Raw genomic sequence first — 21021 nt, 5'->3', positions numbered from 1 at the left:
GTCTGGGAAGGCCTCCTGGAGGAGGTGAGCTCACAGATGTGCCTCTCCAGGAGTCAGAGATTTAAATCTGTTTCCCCTGCCCCCCACCGCTGTATACAGATCAAAAGGTTTTTGTGATCGGTACTGAGATTGAGAAGCTTTGCCAAAGTAACGGCTCGGTTTTAATCCTTGACTTGGACGAACATCATAAAATATGATCCCTCAAATTACTGCCACAACCTAAAAAGGTTGGAACAAGCCTTCACGGACACCGTTCCCATAGGCAGCCTCACTTGGCAGCTGGAAGGGGGGGATGATCCAATGAGCAAGAAACGCCGAGGGGAGTTTCCCGTTTTCCACAACCGGTACCAGAAGAAAGCGAGGATACGAGGAAACAAGGATATTAACGGCGTTCCGGCTCAAGGTCCAGATCTTTTAGTGACAAACCAAAATTTGATTCGAGAAAAATCCATCCAGAAGACACATTTCACATCAAATGGTCTGCCCAAGTTGCTGCAAATTCCTAATAATAATAAGTCAGAGGAGAGATTCCTTCAGACTTCTGCCCCTGAACCCGTCGAGAAGGTAAATAGCATGTCTGATGAGGATTTTGATTCCGAAGAAGAATTCAGAGCAGCGGTAGCAAGAGAGAAAACGTTACGGAGAGGGACACCAGACGCGGAGCCTGAAGATGACCCCTTAGAGATCGTAAGTGAGCATTTTGAACTAAAACTCAGCACTCACTGGTCTCTAACAAATTCCGATATCAAGAAGAATGCCTTTTGTGGTGGTAAGGGTGAAGGAGATGATGATGATAACAGTGACTGTGACTCAGCCGACACAGACGAGATAATCGCCACGAAGAAACCCCCGAGTAAAAGCAGGGACAGCCAGGACTATTCCAAATCTAAGTCTAAACCCGGGCCAGAAGAGAGAATAGTGTCAAAAGAGATGCCAAAGCCTAAGGCTTCTGGCAGCCTGTCAGTCGGCAAAGTTAAGTCTCCCCATTTTAAAGGACAAAGCGATAACACAGAAAGCCAGTCTGACTCCACTGGGAGCGAAAGTGACTCGGACACCAGTGATTCGGATGGAGATATGGATTATGAAGCCATGATGCGGAACTGCTATCACCTGGACCTCACGTTAGAGGACCTGGAAAAACTGGCCGGCGGTGATCTCGAGAGTTCGGGAGAAGGCACCCAGAGTAAACCCTCCGGGACTACAAAGAGAGGGGTCAAGGTTGACGGGGAAAGGAACGGAAGGGCCTCCACGCCGGTCCGAAAGCCGACGAGGTGTATTAATCCTGAAGATATCGTGGCTTCTATTTTAGAAGGGGAGGAGGACGTTAGTGATGATCGGGTACCGAAGCGAAGCACTGCCGAGTCCAAATTTCAGGCTTTCAAAGGAATAGGATCGCTCTATCGAGACAAGACCCTTGAGAAGCACCAAAGGGAAACCGCTGCCTCCTCAGAGAGAAAGAAAGAGTTGACGTCTGCGAGCCCCGCACCTTCCGGTACCGTCGTCCCCGAGGAGGACGGCTCCTCATCCCCTGACCTCTCTTGGGACGGTGAAACGGCCGACGGCCGACCACAGGTCGTCACCGAAGCAAGGAGTGTGAAAGGCACTCGGGTCGGCCCGGGAAAGCTTCAGAAGAGGAAAACCTCATCAGCAAGCAAAGCCCCAAGTTTGGAAAGTGCCGATTCCAGATCCCCTCCGTTCGGAGGCATCAAATCCACTAGCGCCAGGCCCGGGACCCCGGGGACCGGCTTAAGGGATGAAGACGACGGTAGCCACAACCAGCCTGGCTTGCCAGGTTCGGAGGAGGATAGCAGCGCCGCGCGCCCGTCCGTGACTCCCTCGGTACAACAGAGCCAGAAAGTAACGATACCGAAAACCCCCGTTAAGAAACTGGTGAAGGACTCGATCGAAAAAGGCTCTACGGCCTCAGCTGTGCTAAGCCACGGGACGAAGGCAGAGCCCCTGAAGAGCACAGCTGACTTCATCCTCCCTGTTAATACCGTCCACGGTGCTGAAGCAAAAGACCAGCATTTGCAGGATAACCAGAAGCGTTTAGCGGCCATTCAGGAGAGACAGAGAGAGAGAGAGATGCAGAAGAAGCTGATTCGGGGAGCGCTGTCAAGCCTGGTGAGAATACGGTTTGATAGTTCTGCTCTCCAAAGATAATAATAATGATTACGGTGTCTGTTAAGCGCTTACTATGTGCCGAGCACCGTACTAAGCGCCGAGGTGGGTGTGGCGGAGAAAATGTATCAATACAGTATCTTCCGCTCCCCCTTTTCCCCGCCAGCTTGTGATTGTAAGTCACCTGTGGGAGAAAAGAAAGGATCCCGGTGACCGCTGCAAGCCGCTAGCACTGTTCAGCCATTCCTCCCCACAGGCTCTCCGTCCCAAATTCTCAGGACCGAGGCTCGTGATAAGAAGTGAGACCCCGAGTCTGACATACCGAAGTGCTTACAGAGGCCTTTTCAGTCCGTCATCTGTATTTCTCGGGCACCTATAGTGTGCAGAACACCGAGCATCCGATACAAGTAAAAGGCAGGTTCCCGAGGTTGGGTAGACGGGCATTAACGCCTAGTAGTCACCCAGAGGTCAGAGAGAAGCAGCCTGGCTCAGTGGAAAGAGCCCGGCCTTGGGAGTCAGAGGACCTGGGTTCTAATCCCGGCTCTGCCACTTGTCTGCTGGGTGACCTTGGGTGAGTCGCTTCACTTCTCTGGGCCTCAGTTCCCTCATCTGGAAAATGGGGATTAACTGTGAGCCTCACGTGGGACAACCTGATGACCCTGTATCCACCCCAGCGCTTAGAACAGTGCTGTGCACATAGTAAGCGCTTAACAGACACCATCGTTATTATAATTATCATTCATTCGTTCATTCAGTTGTATTTATTGAGCGCTTACTGTGCACACAGCAGTGTGTACCAAGCACTTGGGAAAGTACAGTACAATAAACAGTGACATTCCCTGCCCACAGCAAGTTCACAGTCTAATAATAATAATAATGTCGGTATTTGTTAAGCGCTTACTATGTGCCGAGCACTGTTCTAAGCGCTGGGGTAGACAGAGGGGAATCAGGTTGTCCCACGTGGGGCTCACAGTCTTCATCCCCATTTTACAGATGAGGTAACTGAGGCACCGAGAAGTGAAGTGACTAGTCACACAGCTGGCAAAGTCTAGAGGGAGGCTTGTGGCATTTAAGTACTTATTGGGTGCCGAGCACCGTACTAACCCCCGGGGCGGATATGAAATAATCAGGCTGGACGGGGCCCCCGTCTCGTACGGAGCTCAGAGTCAGTAGGAGGGAGAAGGGTTCAATCCCCATCTTACAGATGAGGAAACTGAGGTTCGAGGTTACACGGCAGACAAGCGGCAGAGCCGGGATTAGAACCCCGGTCCTCCGACTCCCGGGCCCGGGCCGCGCTGCTCCTCAACCGCCGTGCCCGGCGGGGAAGATCCCGTCATCTCCATGCTGCCTCGGGCGGTGCCGGGCCTGGGGAATCCCGCTGCGCCGTAGAACTGAAAGTGGCGCAGCGGGAGCTTGAAGACCGACTCCTACTACCTCCCCGACACCCTGGCCTGGTCTTGCCACCGCTCTAGGCAGTGGGAGAAGGAGCAGGGGGCCTCCAAGTCAGTCATGCGTATCTATCGGGCGCTTGCGGGGTGCAGAGCACCGTACTGAACGCTTGGGAGAGTACAATGCCACAATAAGCAGACATTCCCTGCCCACGAGTTTGCACTCCAGAGGGACTTGGAGTCAGCGGACACCTGGGGGCAGAGAGGGACCCGTGGGGGGCGTCGGGCAAGGTTCTTTCTGGATCCAAACCTCCTTGCGGAGCCGTGGAAACTAATGAGAATTACGGTGTCCGTTAAGCGCTTAGTATGTGCCACGCACTGAAATAAGCGCTAGGGCGGACACGAGGGAATCGGGTTGGACACGGTCCCCGTCCCAATGTACTGAACGGGTCTTTTTGTGTGAGTACGCCTCGGCAAGAAGTAAGTTCTGAGCAAGATGTCCCGGTGGTTTTGGTTTGGTTTTTTTTTCTTTCGGGCCCTCCGTCCGACTGTTCGGCGAGGTGCGAGGGAGTCAGCTGCCGAGAGTTCCTCATTTCTCTCACACCCTCTACAAGTGAGGTCTGCTTGTGGGTCCACGCTCGAAACCCAGCCCTCCCCCCCACCCGGCCGTAGATACGTCGTTCGTTATCCTTTCGCAAACGTTACACGCCAGTTAGGTTTCAGCCGATGGAAATCTGTCTGACGTCGTTGACGATCTCCTGCTATCTGATCCGCCCCTCCAGGACGGCCAGGTAGAAAGTAAGTCAACCCACATCATCTTTAATTCCGATGGAGAAAGCGAAGCCGAAGAAAAGCTCAGCAACGAAGAATGTGAGTGGACAAAAGTAAGTGGCGCACAGGGAGCCATTTCTGTACGGTCTAGTTCAGGAGGGATAAACGGGTCGGTCAGTCGGTCGTATTTATTGAACGCTTATTGTGTGCGGAACGCTGTACTAGGCGCTTGGGAGAGTGCGGTGTAACGGAGTCGGTAGATGTGTTCCTCGCCCACGAGGAGCTGTTGACGGGGAGACGTTTCATTCGTTCATTCAGTGGTATTTATTGAGCGCTTACTATGTGCAGGGCACTGTACTAAGCGCTTGGAATGTGCAAATCGGTAACAGATAGAGACAGTCCCTGCCCTTTGACGGGCTTACGGTCTAATCGGGGGAGACGGACAGACGAGCAATAGCAATAAACAGAATCAAGGGGATGAACATCTCATTAAAACAATAGCAAATAAATAGAATCAAGGTGAAGTACATCTCATGAACAAAATAGATAGGGTAATGACGCTAAACATTAAAATAAATTACAGATATGTACATAAGTGCTCCGGGACTGAGAACGGGATGAGTGAACAGATGCTTGAAGGGTGTAAATCTAAGTGCGGGGGTGATGCAGAGGGTAACGAGGGCTTAGATGGGGAAGGCCACTCAGAGGAGAAGTGATTTTAATAAGGCTTTGAGGTGGGGAGATTGCCGGTCTGTCGGAAAGGGAGAGGGAGGGAGTTCCGGGCCAGAGGTGGGATGTGGGCGAGGGGTCGGCGGCGAGATGGATGAGATCGAGGTTCAGTGAGTAGGCTGGCGTTAGACGAGCAAAGTGAACGTTCTGGGTTGTAGTGGGAGCTGAGCGTGGTGAGATAGGAGGGGGCAAGGCGATGGAAGGCTTTAAAACCAATGGCGAGGAGGGTCTCCGATGAGGCGGTAGATGGGCGACCACCGGAGGTTCTTGAGAGGGGAAACGTGGACTGATGTTTTTGTTTTCGAAAAACGACCTGGGCAGCAGAGTGAGGTATGGCCTGGAATGGGCAAAGCATGGAGACCTTTAGTCATCTGCAGTTCCTCCGAGCTCCTCTGAGGTAATCTGGGAGCCTCAGTGAGAAATTAGGCTGCTGGTGGGATTTCAGGTTTCCAGGGGTCTTGCGATAATCCGGTCCAGGGTGGCCAAACTTCAGTTCTAGAGCTGTTACGAGACACGTAGGCTGGGGTGCGGGGAGGAGCTAACTGCCTGCCATCCATCGACCCGTCTGAGGTGGCCGAGATGGATCGGTAAGTGGTTAATGTCATTGGCGTTCAGGTCGCGGGGGGGAAAGAAGGTGTTTCTAATACAATTGAAAATGTTTGTGTGGCTTTTTTCCCACCAGGAAAAAAAACGGGAATTTAAAAGTAGAACTTCCGGGAAACTGTTCGAAAGCAGTGAGGATGAGGGGGATGAATCAGAGGACGACGGTGACAGATTCAAAATTAAACCGCAGTTTGAAGGCAAGGCTGGACAGAAGGTTAGTAAATATTCACGATTAAAGTAAGTCCATCTGAAGTTAATGAGCTCTTTTATTTTCTCTTCAGTTTCCAAACTTGGATAGGTACAGACTCTATCTTCTTTGAGTTCTCTGGGCAACTAAAAGTTTCTTATCAGCACGAATGAATTTATGTCAGGAAAGGCCCTTTCACTGTGGACAGTGTACCAGTTAAGCGTGAGCGTCGTCCTTTCCTGTAATCCTTTTTGGTTCAGTAGCGTCTGTACGATGATCCGAGATGAATGGATGTAATTATTTTTCATAATAATACCCGTGGTGTTCGTTAGGTGTTTATTACGTGCCGAGAACTGTATTAAGCTCCGTGCAAGATGCGAGGTAATCAGTTCAGGCACACCCCTCGTCTTACGAGGAGCTCATAGTCACGATCGGAGGGAGAAGGTACTTAACCCCATTTTACAGACGAGAAAACTGAAGCCCAGGGCAGTTGAGTGATTCGCCCCGAGTCACGCAGCAGGCAAGTGGTGGAACCGGGAATTAGAACCCGGGAGCTCCGAGCGCCCGGACACACGTTCTTCCCACTGGGCCACGCTGTTTCTGATTCTTATTTTCTTAGAGTCGAAGAAGCTGAAAGCTGGTGGGGGGAAGAGTGGGGATGCTTCCGATCAGTCGGCTAGAATGCAATTGATTGTGTGTTGTTTGTGCGTAGCTCATGAATTTGCAGTCCCGCTTTGGGACCGATGACAGATTTCGCATGGATTCTAAGTTTCTTGAGAGTGACAGCGAAGCGGAAGATGCAGGTAAATATGCCACTGTGGCCTCACCCTTTCGACGGTGGTTACTGATCTAAGCATCTTAAACCTATGTGATCGTTGGTTCGTCCTTGATAACAGTTTGCTTGCCCTCGTCCCAGGAGATGGCCCGTGCCCGGCCGTTGGTTTAGGCGGCTGTATTTTGAGAACACGACAGGCAGGGACAAGAGAGGGCAGATAACCATAACGTGGGTATCAGTTAAGCACTTATTCTGTGCCAAGCACTGTGCTGAGCTCTGGGGCAGATACAACCTAATCAGGTCGGACATAGCCCCTCTCCCACGTGGGGCTCACGGTTGAAGTAGGAGGGAAAAACAGGTGTTTCATTCCCATTTTATGGACCGGGAAACTGGGGCACAGAGCAGTTAAGTGACTTGCCCGAGGTCACAGAGGAGGCAAGTGGCAGAGCTGGGATTAAAACCCAGGTCCTGTCCAGTGCATAAACCGCCGTCGCCGAAATGACTTCCTACACTCAGGTTCGGCCCTGAAATCTCAGGATTTCAGCCAAATAAGAGGTTGGTTCATTTTTCATCCAACCAGAATCAGTGAAGAACCGCCTTGGGTAAGAATATTAACTGTTCCTTTCATCTAGAAGAGGTAAAGAAAGAGACGACGGCAGAAGAAGAAGAGCTTGCGGAAGAGAAAAAGAAAAACCTGGATGTTTTACAGAGTATTTTGCACATCGACCTCCAAACTCCAAAATTAAGCAAGCAGGCGTCGGCAGCCAGGGAGTTCAAGTACGGTTCATGCTTGGGGTTAGGCCAGCCTACTCCAGATTGGGAAAGACGCGCTCATTTATTCGATTGTGTTTATTGAGCGCTTACCGTGTGCAGAGCACCGTACTAAGCGCTTGGAATGTACAGTTCGGCAACAGATGGGGACGATCCCTGTCCAGCGGCGGGCTCACGGTCTAAAGCCGCATCAGCACCTGCCTTTGTAGGTTGGCAGGTATCAACCACGGGATCCAGCTTGGCACGGGGCAGCAGTTGGGCCTAGTTTGAAGTGCCTCTCATTCTTCTAATTTATTTTCTTGGCTTTTCATCTTACTGCATCTTCCACACAGGGATATGAATAGCATGCGCTATGATCCAACAAGGCCGGACCATGTAGCATTTGAGAAAAAAGTGAACGGCGCGTCAAAGGAAAGGTAAATTTCTCAAGCGATTTAGGGCACGGGGAGCTGGCTCACCCATATCCCCATGATTCTGGTTTCTGGTGGCGGAAGTAGACGCGGTTGCCAGGATTTCTTTCGGATCGGAAAGGAGGCGCAGCCCGTGATTCGGCTCTTAACGAGCGTCGCGTTTTAAGCGGCGTGAACGAAACGTAGGCTCAGTTCTCCTTAAACACGGAAGTTGGGTTCTCGCGAACCCTCCCGGTAGGAGAGACTCTGGCCGTAGGGCTTACCTCTCTCCGTCCCACGCACAGGCATCCGTGTGCACAGGCAGTTTCTCCGATAAAGCAACACGCCGAGCCCCAGCAGACTTGGGTTGTCGGGAAGAACGTTCCCCGGTGCCTCGTCTGCCAGCCTTCCCGTCAGTGGCATTTCAGTGCCTGCGTCCAGAGCGCCCTACTGAGCCCGTGAGAGCGTACCCATCTGAAGGGACAAGCGCCAACTCTGTTGTATCGTACTCTTCCGAGCTCTTAGTATGGTGCTCTGTGCGCAGAAAGCACTCGATACGTACCACTGATCGATCGATTCTTCGATTCTCTGCCCTGAAACAGTATAGAGTCTAGCTGGGTCATCCTCTCTCTCTTTGAGGGCCGGCCTCGGGCTCACTATCACTGTAGTACTCTCCCAAGTGCTTGGGACAGTTTCCTCTTCCAGGCACACCCAGCCAACTTAACGAAAACAGACCCCTGCCGGGAAAGCTAGAGGTTTGCCGTTGGGGAGGCGCTCTTAACTACACGAAGAGCTAGCCAAGGTCCTGGGCCAAACTCACTCCCTAGCGCTGTCAGATCCGTCGTCCTCTGTTCCTCGGTGCGAAGTCTTCGGTCGACGCTTAGACCGTGGATGCCCAGAGGAGCGGCGTGGCTCAGTGGCAAGAGCCCGGGCTCGGGAGTCAGAGGTCATGGCTTCTAATCCCGGCTCCGCCACTTGTCAGCCGTGCGACTTTGGCCAAGTCGCTTCACTTCTCTGGGCCTCAGTTCCCTCATCTGTAAAATGGGGATTAAGGCTGCGAGCCCCATGAGGGACCACCCGATTACCTTGTATCCCCCTCCCCCCAGCGCTTAGAACAGTGCTTGGCACATAGTAAGCGCTTAACAAATGCCATCATTATTATGATGATGAGCCCCACTGGCTGCAGCAGTTCTGATACGAAAAGTATCAAGCAATTAAAAAGCAGTCCAAGGAAGAAGACGCCAAAAAAATCAGTACGGTGAATTGACGCGAATTTTCACTGCTCTCCTGAACGTGATTCTCCTTAAGTGACCCACGTTCATTTAGATTAAGCCTGGACGGGCAACGAGAAACGAAGGCCGTTGACAGCAGAAGATACTGACTTGTGCATCCTGCTGTGCCTTTCCAGAAATGCTGAATGTTTTTGACTTCAGCGTGACCTCCTTGCCATCTCCATTCATAGTTCTTTGGGACGGTACTGTTTAGAGGGAAGAAGATTAAAACTCCGAGCTTCCTTTTTCTGGCGGGAGCCCAGGACTGGAAACTCTTTCAGGCTTCCAAGAGAAGGGGCTGGGGGGGGATGTATGATAGTAAGACTGCCTTCCTCATAGAGCAGAAATGGATCAGCCGTACGCGACCTCAAGAGCTACTTGGGAATCCCCAGTTGACCAGATCCTTTGAGGGACAATTACAGAGCTATTGCCGTGAACTGGTATTTGAGGCTTATGGCTGTAATGGAGGTGGTGGTGGTAAAGTAGTGAAGAGAGTAGAAGGAGCCTGGCTCAGCGGTGCCCATTATAATACCAGGCCCCGACGGAGACCGAGTCACAACGCAGAAGCTCAGAAAATCAGTCTTTGTCCACCGCTTTTCAGTATGTGTAGGATATCTCTCGAGCAGAGAAGCACTGTGGCGTAGTGGCTGGAGCACGGGCCTGGGAGTCAGAGGGACCTGGGTTCTAATCCCGGCTCAGCCACTTGTCTGCTGAGACCTTGGGCGTGTCCCTAAACTTCTTGGTGCCTCAGTTACCTCATCTGTAAAATGCGGATTAGGACTGTGAGCCCCACGTGGGATGTGGATTGGGTCCAACCTGCTTGGCTTGTATCTAACCCCGGTGCTTAGTACAGTACCTGGCGCATGGTAAGCGCTTAATACCATTACAAAAATCAGTTGTATTACTTGAGTGCTTACCGTGTGCAGAGGACTGTCCCAAGCACTTGGGAGAGTGCAGTATAACTGAGTGGGTAGATGTGTTCCTTGCCAACGTGAGCTTACGATCCAGAGGGAGAGGCAGACAGACATCGATATGAATAAATAAATCACAGATACGTGTATGTGCCGTGGGGCTGAGGGAGGGGTGACTAAAGGGTGCAAATCGAAGTGCAAAGGGGCGACACAGAAGGGAGTGGGAGAAGAGGAAATGAGGGTGTAGTCAGGGAAGGCCTCTTGGAGGAGATGCCATTTTAATAAGGCTCTGAAGGTGGGGAGAGTGATCGTCTGTCCGATATGAAGAGGGAGGGCATGCCAGGCCGGAGGCAGGACATGGGCAAGGCGTCCCAGATGTTATTTGGAATTGCCTGGCCCCGTCCATGGTTGTTCAACTGTGGCAATAGCTGAATAACTGACTAAACGATTTGGTATAAAAGGCCCCAACAGCAAGGAAATAAGTCCGAACCTCTGGGTGCAAAGAACTGGAGGGCAAATCCCTTTTCGTTGAACATTTTGATGTATATTTGTGTCTGCCTATGAATTTCAGCAAGGCTAAGAGGAAGAAGAGCAGGGTGGCTCAGTGGAAAGAGCACGGGCTTTGGAGTCAGAGGTCATGAGTTCGAATCCCAGCTCTGCCACTTGTCAGCTATGTGACTGTGGGCAAGTCACTTCACCTCTCTGTGCCTCAGTTACCTCATCTGTAAAATGGGGATTAAGACTGTGAGCCCCACGTGGGACAACCTGATTCCCCTGTGTCTACCCCAGCGCTTAGAACAGTGCTCTGCACATAGTGAGCGCTTAACAAATACCAACATTATTATTAGGATAGAGGCCGAGAAGTTACCTACAAAGGCGACACAGAAGGGAGTGGGAGAAGAGGAAATGAGGGTGTAGTCAGGGAAGGCCTCTTGGAGGAGATGCCATTTTAATAATGCTCTGAAGGTGGGGAGAGTGATCCTCTGTCGGATATGAAGAGGGAGGGCATTCCAGGACGGGGGCAGGACATGGGCAAGGTGTCCCAGATGTTATTTGGAATTGCCCAGCCCCGTCCATGTTTGTTCAACTGTGGCAATAGCGTAATAACTGACTAAACGATTTGGTATAAAAGGCCCCAGAAGCAAGGAAATAAGTCCGAACCTCTGGGTGCAAAGAACTGGAGGGTAAATCCTTTTTCGTTGAACATTTTGATGTATATTTGTGTCTGCCTGTGTATTTCAGCAAAGCTAAGAGAAAGAAGAACCGGATAGAGGCCGAGAAGCTACCCGAAGTATCTAAGGAAATTTATTACGACGTCGCCGTGGATTTGAAAGATTTATTTGGATCCACGAAATGTAGCGTGGAACAGCCAGAAAAAATACCTTGGGACAGAAGTGAAGTCGAAGACTCAATTGAGGCTGACCCCAAACCTTTAGCTCAGAACAATGTGGAAGAGGAATCAGCTGGGTTTACGTTTTCATTTTTTGGTCCTGACACAGAAGAAGTGAAAGAAAGTAAAGAAGGTATGTGTTTTCTTTTTTTGGCCTTTTTCAGGTAAATTGAAATGGACTTGACTGAGCCCAAGTTAAATTTAGTGACTGTGGGTCAATTAAAAGCATTCTTCCTCACTCACACAAACCAAATGAAAATGATGGTGTTCTAGATTAATATTCTTTTGGCAACCGGGGCACAAAGTGGAGAAATTGCCAGAAACTGAAACTTGTTTTCATTTCAGGCTTTTACATGGAGAGATTGAATAATTATATAAGCAGTAAAATTGGAATTAGGACTATGAATGCACCTTCTCAGAATTATTCAGTTATCCAGTCAGCCCCTACTTCAGTCATTTGTTGAGCACTATACTAAGAGCTAAGGAGACTTGTGTAAACACAGGCCCTGCCCTCAGAGAGCTTACAGACTAACGGGGGATTTGGCAGACACTAACGATAATAATAATGGTATTTGTTAAGCGCTTAGCTATGTGCCAGGCACCGTACTAAGCGCCGGGGTGGATACAAGCAGATCAGGTTGGACGCAGTCCCCGTCCCGCGTGGGGCTCACAGTTTCAATCCCCATTTTCCAGATGAGGTAACTGAGGCCCCGAGAAGTGAAGTGACTTGCCAGGTCAAACAGGAGACAAGTGGCGGAGCCAGGATTAGAACCCATGACCTCCTGACTCGCAGGCCCATGCTCTATCCACTAGGCCATGCTGCTTCTCTGATAATGATGATGACGGTATTTGTTAAGCGCTTCCTACGTGCCAAGCACTATTCTAATCACTGGGGTAGATACAAGGTTGTCCCACGCGGGGCTCGCAGTCTTAATCCCCATTTTACAGATGAGGTAACTGAGGCCCAGAGAAGCGAAGTGACTTGCCCAGGGTCACACAGCAGACAAGTGGCGGAGCCAGGATTAGAACCCACCACCTCTGACATCCAAGCCCGGCCTCTTTCCACTAAGCCACGAGCTAGCCGCATGCAATATGGCAGTCGGTAACAAGAGTTCAGAGAGATAAATAAAGTGTAAATTAACTTTTTTTAATAGAATGTAAGCGCTTACTGTGTGCCAGGCACTGTTTTAAGCTCTGGGGTAGATAAAAGCTAGTCAGGTTGGACACAGTCCATGTCCCACACGGGGCTCTCAGTCTCCATTTTACAGCTGAGGTGACTGAGGTGCAGAGAGGTGAAAGAGGTGAAGTGACGACTCGCTGTAAGTCACCCAGCAGACAAATGGGATAGAAACCAGGTCCTTCTGATGCCAAGGCCCACGCTCTAACCACTAGGCCACGCTGCGTCCCAAGTCGAGAATCTCCATTTAAATGCTTAAGCGCCCAAACGTGACCGTAAGGGATGCTGTTGGATGGACAGGATCTGGGAGGGAGGAGCCTAACTGGGGGAGGCCACCTGGAGGAAATGGGGTTGCAGAAGGGTTGGGAAGCTGGAGAGATCTGTGGTCCGGCAGACTTGAGGGGGAAGGGTGTGAGCCCGGAGTCAGAGGCAGGAAGGTCCAGGCCAAGGCCCAGTGAGCAGGGTAGCCTGGGGAGAAACAAAGAGCGCAGGCACCGCAAGACGAGAGCCGCTGACGTACCCGGGAGCCGGTGGTCAGGAGTTTTTGCTCCATATGGAGAAGGAATGGCTAATCACTTGGTGGAGGAGAGGTGGTATGGGCAGAATCCGTCAGTCAGCGGGGTTTATCGAGTGCGAACGTGCTGTTCATTCGGTCGTATTTATTGAGGGCCTACTGGGTGCGAAGCACTGTACTAAGGGTTTGGGAGAGTACAGTATAACAGCAGACACATTCCCTGCCCACCACGAGTTGACAGTCTAGAGTACTAATTGCGGAGGTCTCTACTGGGCGCTTGGGCGAGTACAATACAACGGAATCAGCGGACACGGTCCCTGCCCATAACGAGCTGATAGTCTAAAGGGAATGACTCTGTTTCCCAGATTACCCAGTGTGGACCGGAGGTCGAGAGACCTGTGAGGAGGCTGATTTTCATTCGTTCAGTCAGTCGTATTTATTGAGTGCTTACCGTGTGCAGAGCACTGTACTGAGCACTTGAGAGCGCGACAGAACACTGAACAGATGCGTTCCCAGCCCACAGTGAGCTTACGGTCTAGAGGGGGGGAGACGGACCTTAATGTAAATCGATAAATTACAGATATGTACGTAAGTGCTGTGGGGCTGGGAGAGGGGAAGAAGAAAGAGCAAGTCAGGGTGAGGCGGAAGGGAGTGGGAGAAGAGGAAAGCGGGGGCTTGGTCTGGGAAGGCCTCTTGGAGGAGATGGGCTTTCAATGAGGCTTGGAAGTGGGGGGAGAGGAATCGTCTGTTGGATCTGAGGAGGGAGGAGGGCGTTCCGGGCCAGAGGCGGACATGGGCGAGGGGTCGGCGGCGAGATAGGCGAGATCGAGGCACAGTGAGAGGGTCAGCGTTAGAGGAGCGCCGTGGGCGGGCTGGGTTGTGGTAGAAGAGTAGCCGGGTGAGGTAGGAGGGGGCGAGGTGGTGGACTGCTTTAAAGCCGACGGTGAGGAGTTTTCGTGCGACGTGTGGGTGGATGGGCAACCGCCGGAGTGTTTTGAGGAGTGGGATTGACGTGCCCTGAACGTTTTTGTAGAAAAATGATCCGGGCCGCAGAGCGGAGTATGGACTGGAGTGGGGAGGGGCAGGAAGGTCAGCAAGGAGGGGCTGACGCGGTAATCCAGGCGGGACGGGACGAGCGACTGTATGAACGTGGTAGTAGTCGGGACGGAAAGGAATACGGTCGTCTAGCTGGGATATGAGCCGAGGCGGTGACCGTTTGAGTGGAGATGAAGGAGCGGATCTGGGAAACGTGAGTGGAAAGTGAGCCGCTTCTCTGATGCTCATCCGATTATTCTTCTCCTTTCCTTTTTAATTTACGGCCAATACAGAGTCCTATAAAGTCGAAATGATAAAGCCGGGAAAAGTTGTATGGCAGGAGGATCCTCGTTTCCAGGATAGCAGTTCTGAGGAGGAAGAGCAAGAAGAGGAGGAGGAGCAGCAGCTCGAAGAAGTGGATGGGGGACGGCCCAGCCTTGGGTAAGCAGAGCTTGAGGCCCGGCTGCTAAATATCACATTTTCACTGGCGTCGGAATTAGGGAAGTACTTCTTCGGAGGTTTCGATCTTCCCCGAGTTCCAGCTCCTCTTTCCGGTGGACCTCTGTTCGATTCTGGAAAAGCCGCAAACTTTCACGGAAACCGCATGCTTCCTAACAGTACCGACGGTCTCCGATCCGTTCGCCGGCTGGCATTTCGGTGACCTGAATCTAATCCGCTGTGTCACGGTGCGTTGTGGTAACACTCAAGAGGGCTCCGTTTTCTTGACAGAGATGAGCTAAATGGAGCCCTTTTCGGTTCCCCCGATTGTAAATGAATGAATGTGGTCTCTTGAGGTTCGTTAAAATGAGCTGACTGTATTGCATTCTGTGCTTTCTCTCCTTAGGAATTCTTACTTCTCGGGCATTTCTTGTCGGGCACTTGTTGATGGGCAGTTTTTAACAGCCCACGATTGACTATTTTAACTCCCTCGCTATCCTTTTGGGAACGAACCTTATTTTTTTACCTCCTGTCTGCTTCCAGGCTTCCATCTTTACCTGAGAGACAGACCGTTAGATTTTTCTTCTTTTCCCGAGATGACGAAAGACTCCGTGGTAAGCTGGCTCTCCCAATTCCCAGGTAGAAACGGTAAAAGTGAGAACCAACTAGAACACTGATGCCCTACACCACAGTGGGTCTGGCATATGGCGGGAATCGACCGGTGTGAACGTTAAAGAATACAGAGTAAGAACAAGTTTCTCACGTGACGTGGGGGGAGGCGGGGAGCAAACCTTAGCCAATCGACCCGGCCCTTGCAGGCGGAGCTGCTGCGGCTGCCGTAGCTCGGGGCACAGGGCGGTCCAAAAGCATTTCACATTAACCTTGGATTTGCCCTTGAATTGCCCATTCCCTCTTAACTGATTAATCATGGGATTCGTTAAAGCGCTTACTGTGTGCCAGGCACTCGACTAAGCGCAGGGGTGGACACAGTCCCTGTCCCACGTGGGGGTCACAGATGAGGTAACTGAGGCCCGTGAAGTGACTTGCCCCGGGTCATACCGCAGACACATGGCAGAGTCGGGATTAGAACCCACGACTTTCGGACTCCCGGAGTCGAGCTCCGTCCACTACGCCACGCTGCTTCTCTGTTCCAGGATTAGCGGAGTGTCCTTCCAATCCTGTACGCGCCCCTATCAGTAATGGCTTTTATCGTCTGGCTCCCCCCTCTAGACCCCGAGCTCCTTGCCGGCAGGGAACATGTCGACCGATTCTGTTGTACTGTACTCTCCCAAACGCTTAGTACGGTGCTCTGCACACGGTAAACGCTCACTAATCAAATTGAATGAGCACTTGCTGTGTGCAGAGCATTCTGCTGAGTGCTAGAGTACAGTGTAACAGTTGATAGACGTGTTGCCTGCCCTCGGTGAGCTTACAGTCTAGAGGGGGAGACGGACACTAAGATCAATCACTGATAGGGGAGCGTAGGGGATTGGAAGGACACTCCGTTGGACCCGGAACGGGGAATGGGCAATCGAAGGGCAAATTCGGGGTTGTGGCGTAATGCTTTTGGACGACCCCGTGCCTCAGGCTACGGCAGGCTCTGCGTTGGGCCGGGTTGACCGGCCATGGCCTGTTCTCCTCCCCCCCAGCACGAGGTAACTTTTTCTTACTTTACATGCTTGACAGTTTACCAGCTAGTAGAACTGAGGTTTTCCTCTATGGGAACGCTTTTGCCATTCACTTCTGTCCGCGGAAAAGAAACGTAAGCCTTTTTCCATCACTTGGCAAGAAATGGTGTAGTTCACCGTAGACCTGGATCCCCAGCAGAACGATCCTGTCTACGGTGGGTGCGTACTCTCTGCTTGGGCCCCTTAAATTTCAAGACTCCCTGTCTGGGGAAGTGTCGAGGTGACTCTGTGACCTGTAGGAAGTTCGTCCTCCTCGAGTTGGCCGAAAAGAAAAGCACTCGGCCAGTTTTACGGCCCGTCCAATAACCCGGCTCTGCCCTTTCTCGCCTAGAGGGTTGTGAGCTGTTTTGGCGCAAGTCAGTACATCAAGAAAGCAGAGATGCGTGGGAAGCCAGGAGCAGTGCTCTACTTGTGGTGAGTGATCATCTTGGTTTCTGTAAGTCTCTCAAGAGGAAATCCTCATGAATCTAGGATTTCTTTGCCCAGAGCAATAGTCCATCTGCTGTCGAGAATGCAGGGGTCCCGAAAGTCATACACAGTAGCACTTCCTTTCCTCCAAAAGTGGGGTGACTCTTTGAGGCTTTGGAAACCTGGGGGAGCCGGGGGAGTGTGTATAGGTGGGATATTTTTGGTCTGCTAAGTTCAGGATCTACGAAGTTGTCCACTGGATGCCATTTGGAAAGGCTCAGTATTTTCAAACAGTTTAACTTGGATGTCACCACGGCCTTTTCTCCTGTTCCGATTTTTCTAGGAATGCCGGAAGAAACATAAAGATGCCAGAAGAAAAGTGAAAGGCAAACATTAATTGCCAGCCTCAGTCATTTTTATGGGACGGTTTTTCCTAATAAATACATATTATAAAGCCGAGTGTGACTAGGATTCATTATTTAGAGGGTTTTTTGTTTTTTTTTAGCTTTTGGTGGCACCGGATCGTCTAGACTGTGAGCCCGTCGTTGGGTAGGGATTGTCTCTATCCGTTGCCGAATCGCACTTTCCAAGCGCTCAGTGCAGTGCTCTGCACACAGTAAGCGCTCAATAAGTATGAATAATTTTCACACCACAAGGATGCCCAAAAAAATCCTCAAATATCTTTGTACGAACCACAGAATAGGACTTTGGCTGTGTGGGAGATTTCCTGTGCATGACCTATTGGGTGAATGTTGAAAGATACTGTAACATAGCCTTCTAAAAACATGTTTTGTGGTCCAGACGGTTTTTTGACTTTTCAAAGTAAATATGCATTATGCTTGTAAATAATGGAAACCAAAACATATTTATTCTCTAGTTGTATAACCATTTTTCATTAAAAAGAAAATTAAACTCGGAACCACAGACGGTCTCTCGGTCTAATTACGTGTCAGTGCCTCCGGCTCTTCCTGGGATTATTTGCTTCTTTCTGATTAGCTTGTATATACCCCAGAGAAAGGGCTTGTTCATTATTTTATTTTAATAATTGATCTACAGTTAGCTTCAGAAAAGTACTTTTTAACTTTCTCTCAGTACAAAGCGGGAGAACGTATGTGTCTTATTTTCTGCGACACGTCCCACGTCCAACCGTATTGGGTCGACATCTCTCAAGGAGGGATTCAAATTCGGAAACACCCCTCCTAAGCATATCCAGATAGCAGAATCCCAAATGATTCCTGGGCCTTTCAGTCAGCTTAAGTCCACCAGTCAGTAGTATTTATGGAACTCTTACTGTGTCCAGAGCACTGTACTCAGTGCCTGGGAGAGTCCAAGCCACAAGAAGCAGCGTGGCTCAGTGGAAAGAGCCCGGGCTTGGAAGTCAAAGGTCATGGGTTCTAATCCCGGCTCCGCCACTTGTCAGCTGTGTGACTTTGGGCAAGTCACTTCACCTCACTCGGCCTCAGTGACCTCATCTGTCAAATGGGGATTAAGCCTGTGAGCCCCACGTGGGACAACCGGATTACCTTGTATCAACCCCAGCGCTTAGAACAGTGCTTGGCACGTAAGCGCTTAAATACCGTCATTATTATTATCACAATAGAGTTAATCGACACGATGCCCGCCTACAAAAGACCTTGCGGTCTAACTGGGGAGACAGATGTTAAAATAAGTGGCAGGTAGAGGACATGGGAGAGTTTAAGGATCATTTTTTTAAAAAAATCCTCTCTGTCCATGTCTCCCCGCTCTTCGGTGGTTGCCCATACACCTCCGTTTAAAATGGAAATTCCTCACTCTCAGTTTTAAGGCGCTCAATCAGCTCTCCCCTGCTTCTTGCCTCACTCATTTCCTACTACACCCCAGCCCACCCACTTCACTCCTTTAATGCCAACGTAGTCTCTGAACCTCCGTCTTGTCCGTCTCGCCACCGAACCCTTGCCCCTGTTCCGCCTCTGGCCTGGAACTCCTTCCCCCTTCATATCCGACACACCATCGCTCTCCCCGTTATCATCGACCATCGGTGGTATCGGCGGAGCGCTTGCCGTGGGCCGGGTACTCTGCTAAGCGCCTGGGAGAGTACAGCACAACACGGTCGGTAGGCACGTTCCTTGCCCACAAAGAGCTTACAATCTGGAGGGGGATATTTATAATATTTATAGATAGGTGCAAAAATGCCGAGGGGTTGAGGTTGGGACAATATCAAATGCCCAAAGATGCACAGATGACAAGGAAGAGGGGAGCAGGGGAAAGGCCTCATGGAGGAGATGAGAACTTAATACAGCTTTGGAGGTAGGGAGAGTGGCGGTCTGATGTATCTAGAGGGGGAGGGAGTTCCTGGTTAGGGGTAGGATGTGGGAAAGCAAGTCAGTGGTGAGATAGATTCATTCACTCATTCAACAGTACTTATTGAGCGCTTACTATGTGCAGAGCACTGTACTGAGCGCTTGGAATGGACAATTCGGCGACAGAGACAGTCCCTGCCCGTTGAGCCTGTGGTCTTTCCACAAAGCCACGCTGCTTCTCCAGGGAAGAATAAGCGCTTGGATCAGCATGGTCGCCGTTCGGATGGAGAAGAAAGGGTCGATATTAGCGTCTTGAAGGTGGAACCAACAAGAGTGGATGTACGGGTCAAATGGGAGAGATGAGTCGAGGACAATGGGCTGGTGGGATAGGGAGACAGTGGTACAGTGGAAGGACAAGGGGGGGATAGGGTTTGGGTGGGAAGATAAAAAAGAGTTCTATCTTGGACGTGTTCAGCTTGAGGTGTCGGCGGGACATCCGGGTAGAGACGTCCCGAAGGCAGGAGGAAATGCGAGGCTGCGGAAAAGGAGAGCGGTCAAAGCTGGAGATGTAGCGTTGGGAATGATCCGCCTAGGGATGGCAGCCGAAGCCACGGGAGCAAATGATTTCTCTGAGGGAGTGGGTGTAGATGGAGAATAGAAGGATACCCAGAACTGAGCCTTGAGGGACCCCCACTGTCAGAGGGGAGGCGGCAGAAGAGGAGCCCGCAAAAGAGACTGAGGAGCGGGCAGAGAGACGGGAGGAGAACCACGGAGGACGGTGTCAGTGAAGCCAAGGATGGATAACGTTTCAAGAAGGGGGTGGTCCACAGTGTCTAAGGCAGCTGAGAGGTCTAGGAGGATTAGGATGGAGTAGAGAAGCAACATGGCCTAGTGGATAGAGTCATTCATTCATTCATTTATTCATTCATTCAGTCACATTTACTGCAAAGTAGTGTACTAGGCGCTTGGGAGAGTACAACAACAGAAACAGTCCCCGTCCATAAGGAGCTCACAGACTAGAGGGGGAGACAGACATCGATATACATAAATAAATTGTATCGTGTACAATTGTACAAAGGAATCCTGCTTTCCAAGCGCTTAGTACAGTGCTCTGCACACAGTAAGTGCTCAATAAATACGATCGAGCGAATGAATGAAATAAATAGCAGATATATACATATGTGCTGTGGGGATGGGACGAGGATGAATGAACAAGTAAGAATGGTGCAGAAGGGAGTGGGAGAAGAGGAGAGGAAGACTTAGGGATGGCTTCTTGAAGGAGATGTGCCTTCGATAAGGCTGTGAAGTGGCGGAGAGCAATTATCTGCCTGATACGAGGAGGGAGGGCGGTCCAGGCCAGAGACAGGATGAGGGCGAGAGGTCGGCGGCGAGATAGACCGGATCGAGGTACTGTGAGAAGGTCACCATTAGAGGAACGAAGCGTGTGGGCTGGGTTGTACTAGGAGAGTAGCGAGGTGAGGTAGGAAGGGGCAAGGTGATGGACTGCTTTAAAGCCAATGGTGAAGAGATTTTGTTTGATGCGGAGGTGGATGGGCAACCACTGGAGTTTCTTGAGGAGTGGGGAAACATGATCTGAACGTTTCTGAAGGAAAATGACCCGGGCAGCAGCGTGGAATAAGGACCGGAGTGGGGAGAGACAGGAGACGGGAGGGCAGCAAGGAGGCCGACGCGGTCATCAAGGCGGGTCGGGATAAGTGCTTGCATTAATATGGGGGCAGTTTGGATGGACAGGAAGGGGCGGATTTTAGCGAGTCAGAAGGACCTGGGATCTAATCCCAGCTCTGCCACTTGTCTGCTGTGTGATCTTGGGCGAGTCACTTCACTTCTCTGCATCTCAGTTACCTCATCTGTAAAACGGGGATTAAGACTGTGAGCCCCATGTGGGACACGGACTGTGTCCAACCTGATTAGCTTGTATCTGCCCCAGTGCTTAGTACAGTGTCTGGCACAGAGTAAGCCCTCGACAAGTACCATTAAAAAAAGAGGCCGATGGTTTGGGCAGAAGGTATTCGGTTACCTTAGGGCTGTTTCTGTCAAGTGAAGGGGGCAGAAGCCAGATCGGAGGGCGTCCAGGAGAGAATCGGAGGAGAGGAATTTGAGACGGGGGATGTAGACGACTCGCTCGAGGAGTTTGGAGAACGGTAGGAGGGAGATG

The 21021-nt window shown here is 51.0% G+C and overlaps 1 protein-coding gene across 4 annotated transcripts in view; it reads left to right on the top strand.

The window, feature by feature from the left end:
- NOL8 (nucleolar protein 8) overlaps window positions 1-17490 on the top strand; it is a 34070-nt gene extending 16580 nt beyond the window's left edge. For 3 of the 4 annotated variants that reach the window (XM_029049903.2, XM_029049904.2, XM_029049902.2), the window contains exons 8-18: window positions 184-2124; window positions 4292-4393; window positions 5692-5826; window positions 6512-6602; window positions 7207-7351; window positions 7678-7761; window positions 11159-11439; window positions 14326-14473; window positions 15014-15084; window positions 16490-16572; window positions 16910-17490. In XM_029049903.2, coding sequence (XP_028905736.1) covers window positions 184-2124; window positions 4292-4393; window positions 5692-5826; window positions 6512-6602; window positions 7207-7351; window positions 7678-7761; window positions 11159-11439; window positions 14326-14473; window positions 15014-15084; window positions 16490-16572; window positions 16910-16963 — 3135 coding nt within the window. In that variant the 3' untranslated portion in view covers window positions 16964-17490. The remainder of the gene's footprint in view (window positions 1-183; window positions 2125-4291; window positions 4394-5691; window positions 5827-6511; window positions 6603-7206; window positions 7352-7677; window positions 7762-11158; window positions 11440-14325; window positions 14474-15013; window positions 15085-16489; window positions 16573-16909) is intronic. The other variant, XM_029049905.2, reaches the window with a different exon arrangement.
- The last annotated feature ends 3531 nt before the right edge of the window (window positions 17491-21021 follow it).

This window comes from Ornithorhynchus anatinus, chromosome X1 (assembly GCF_004115215.2).
Source record: "Ornithorhynchus anatinus isolate Pmale09 chromosome X1, mOrnAna1.pri.v4, whole genome shotgun sequence".
Classification (NCBI taxonomy): Eukaryota; Metazoa; Chordata; class Mammalia; order Monotremata; family Ornithorhynchidae; genus Ornithorhynchus; species Ornithorhynchus anatinus.
Note: the sequence above shows the minus strand (reverse complement) of the source record. Positions and strands in the feature narration are given on the sequence as shown.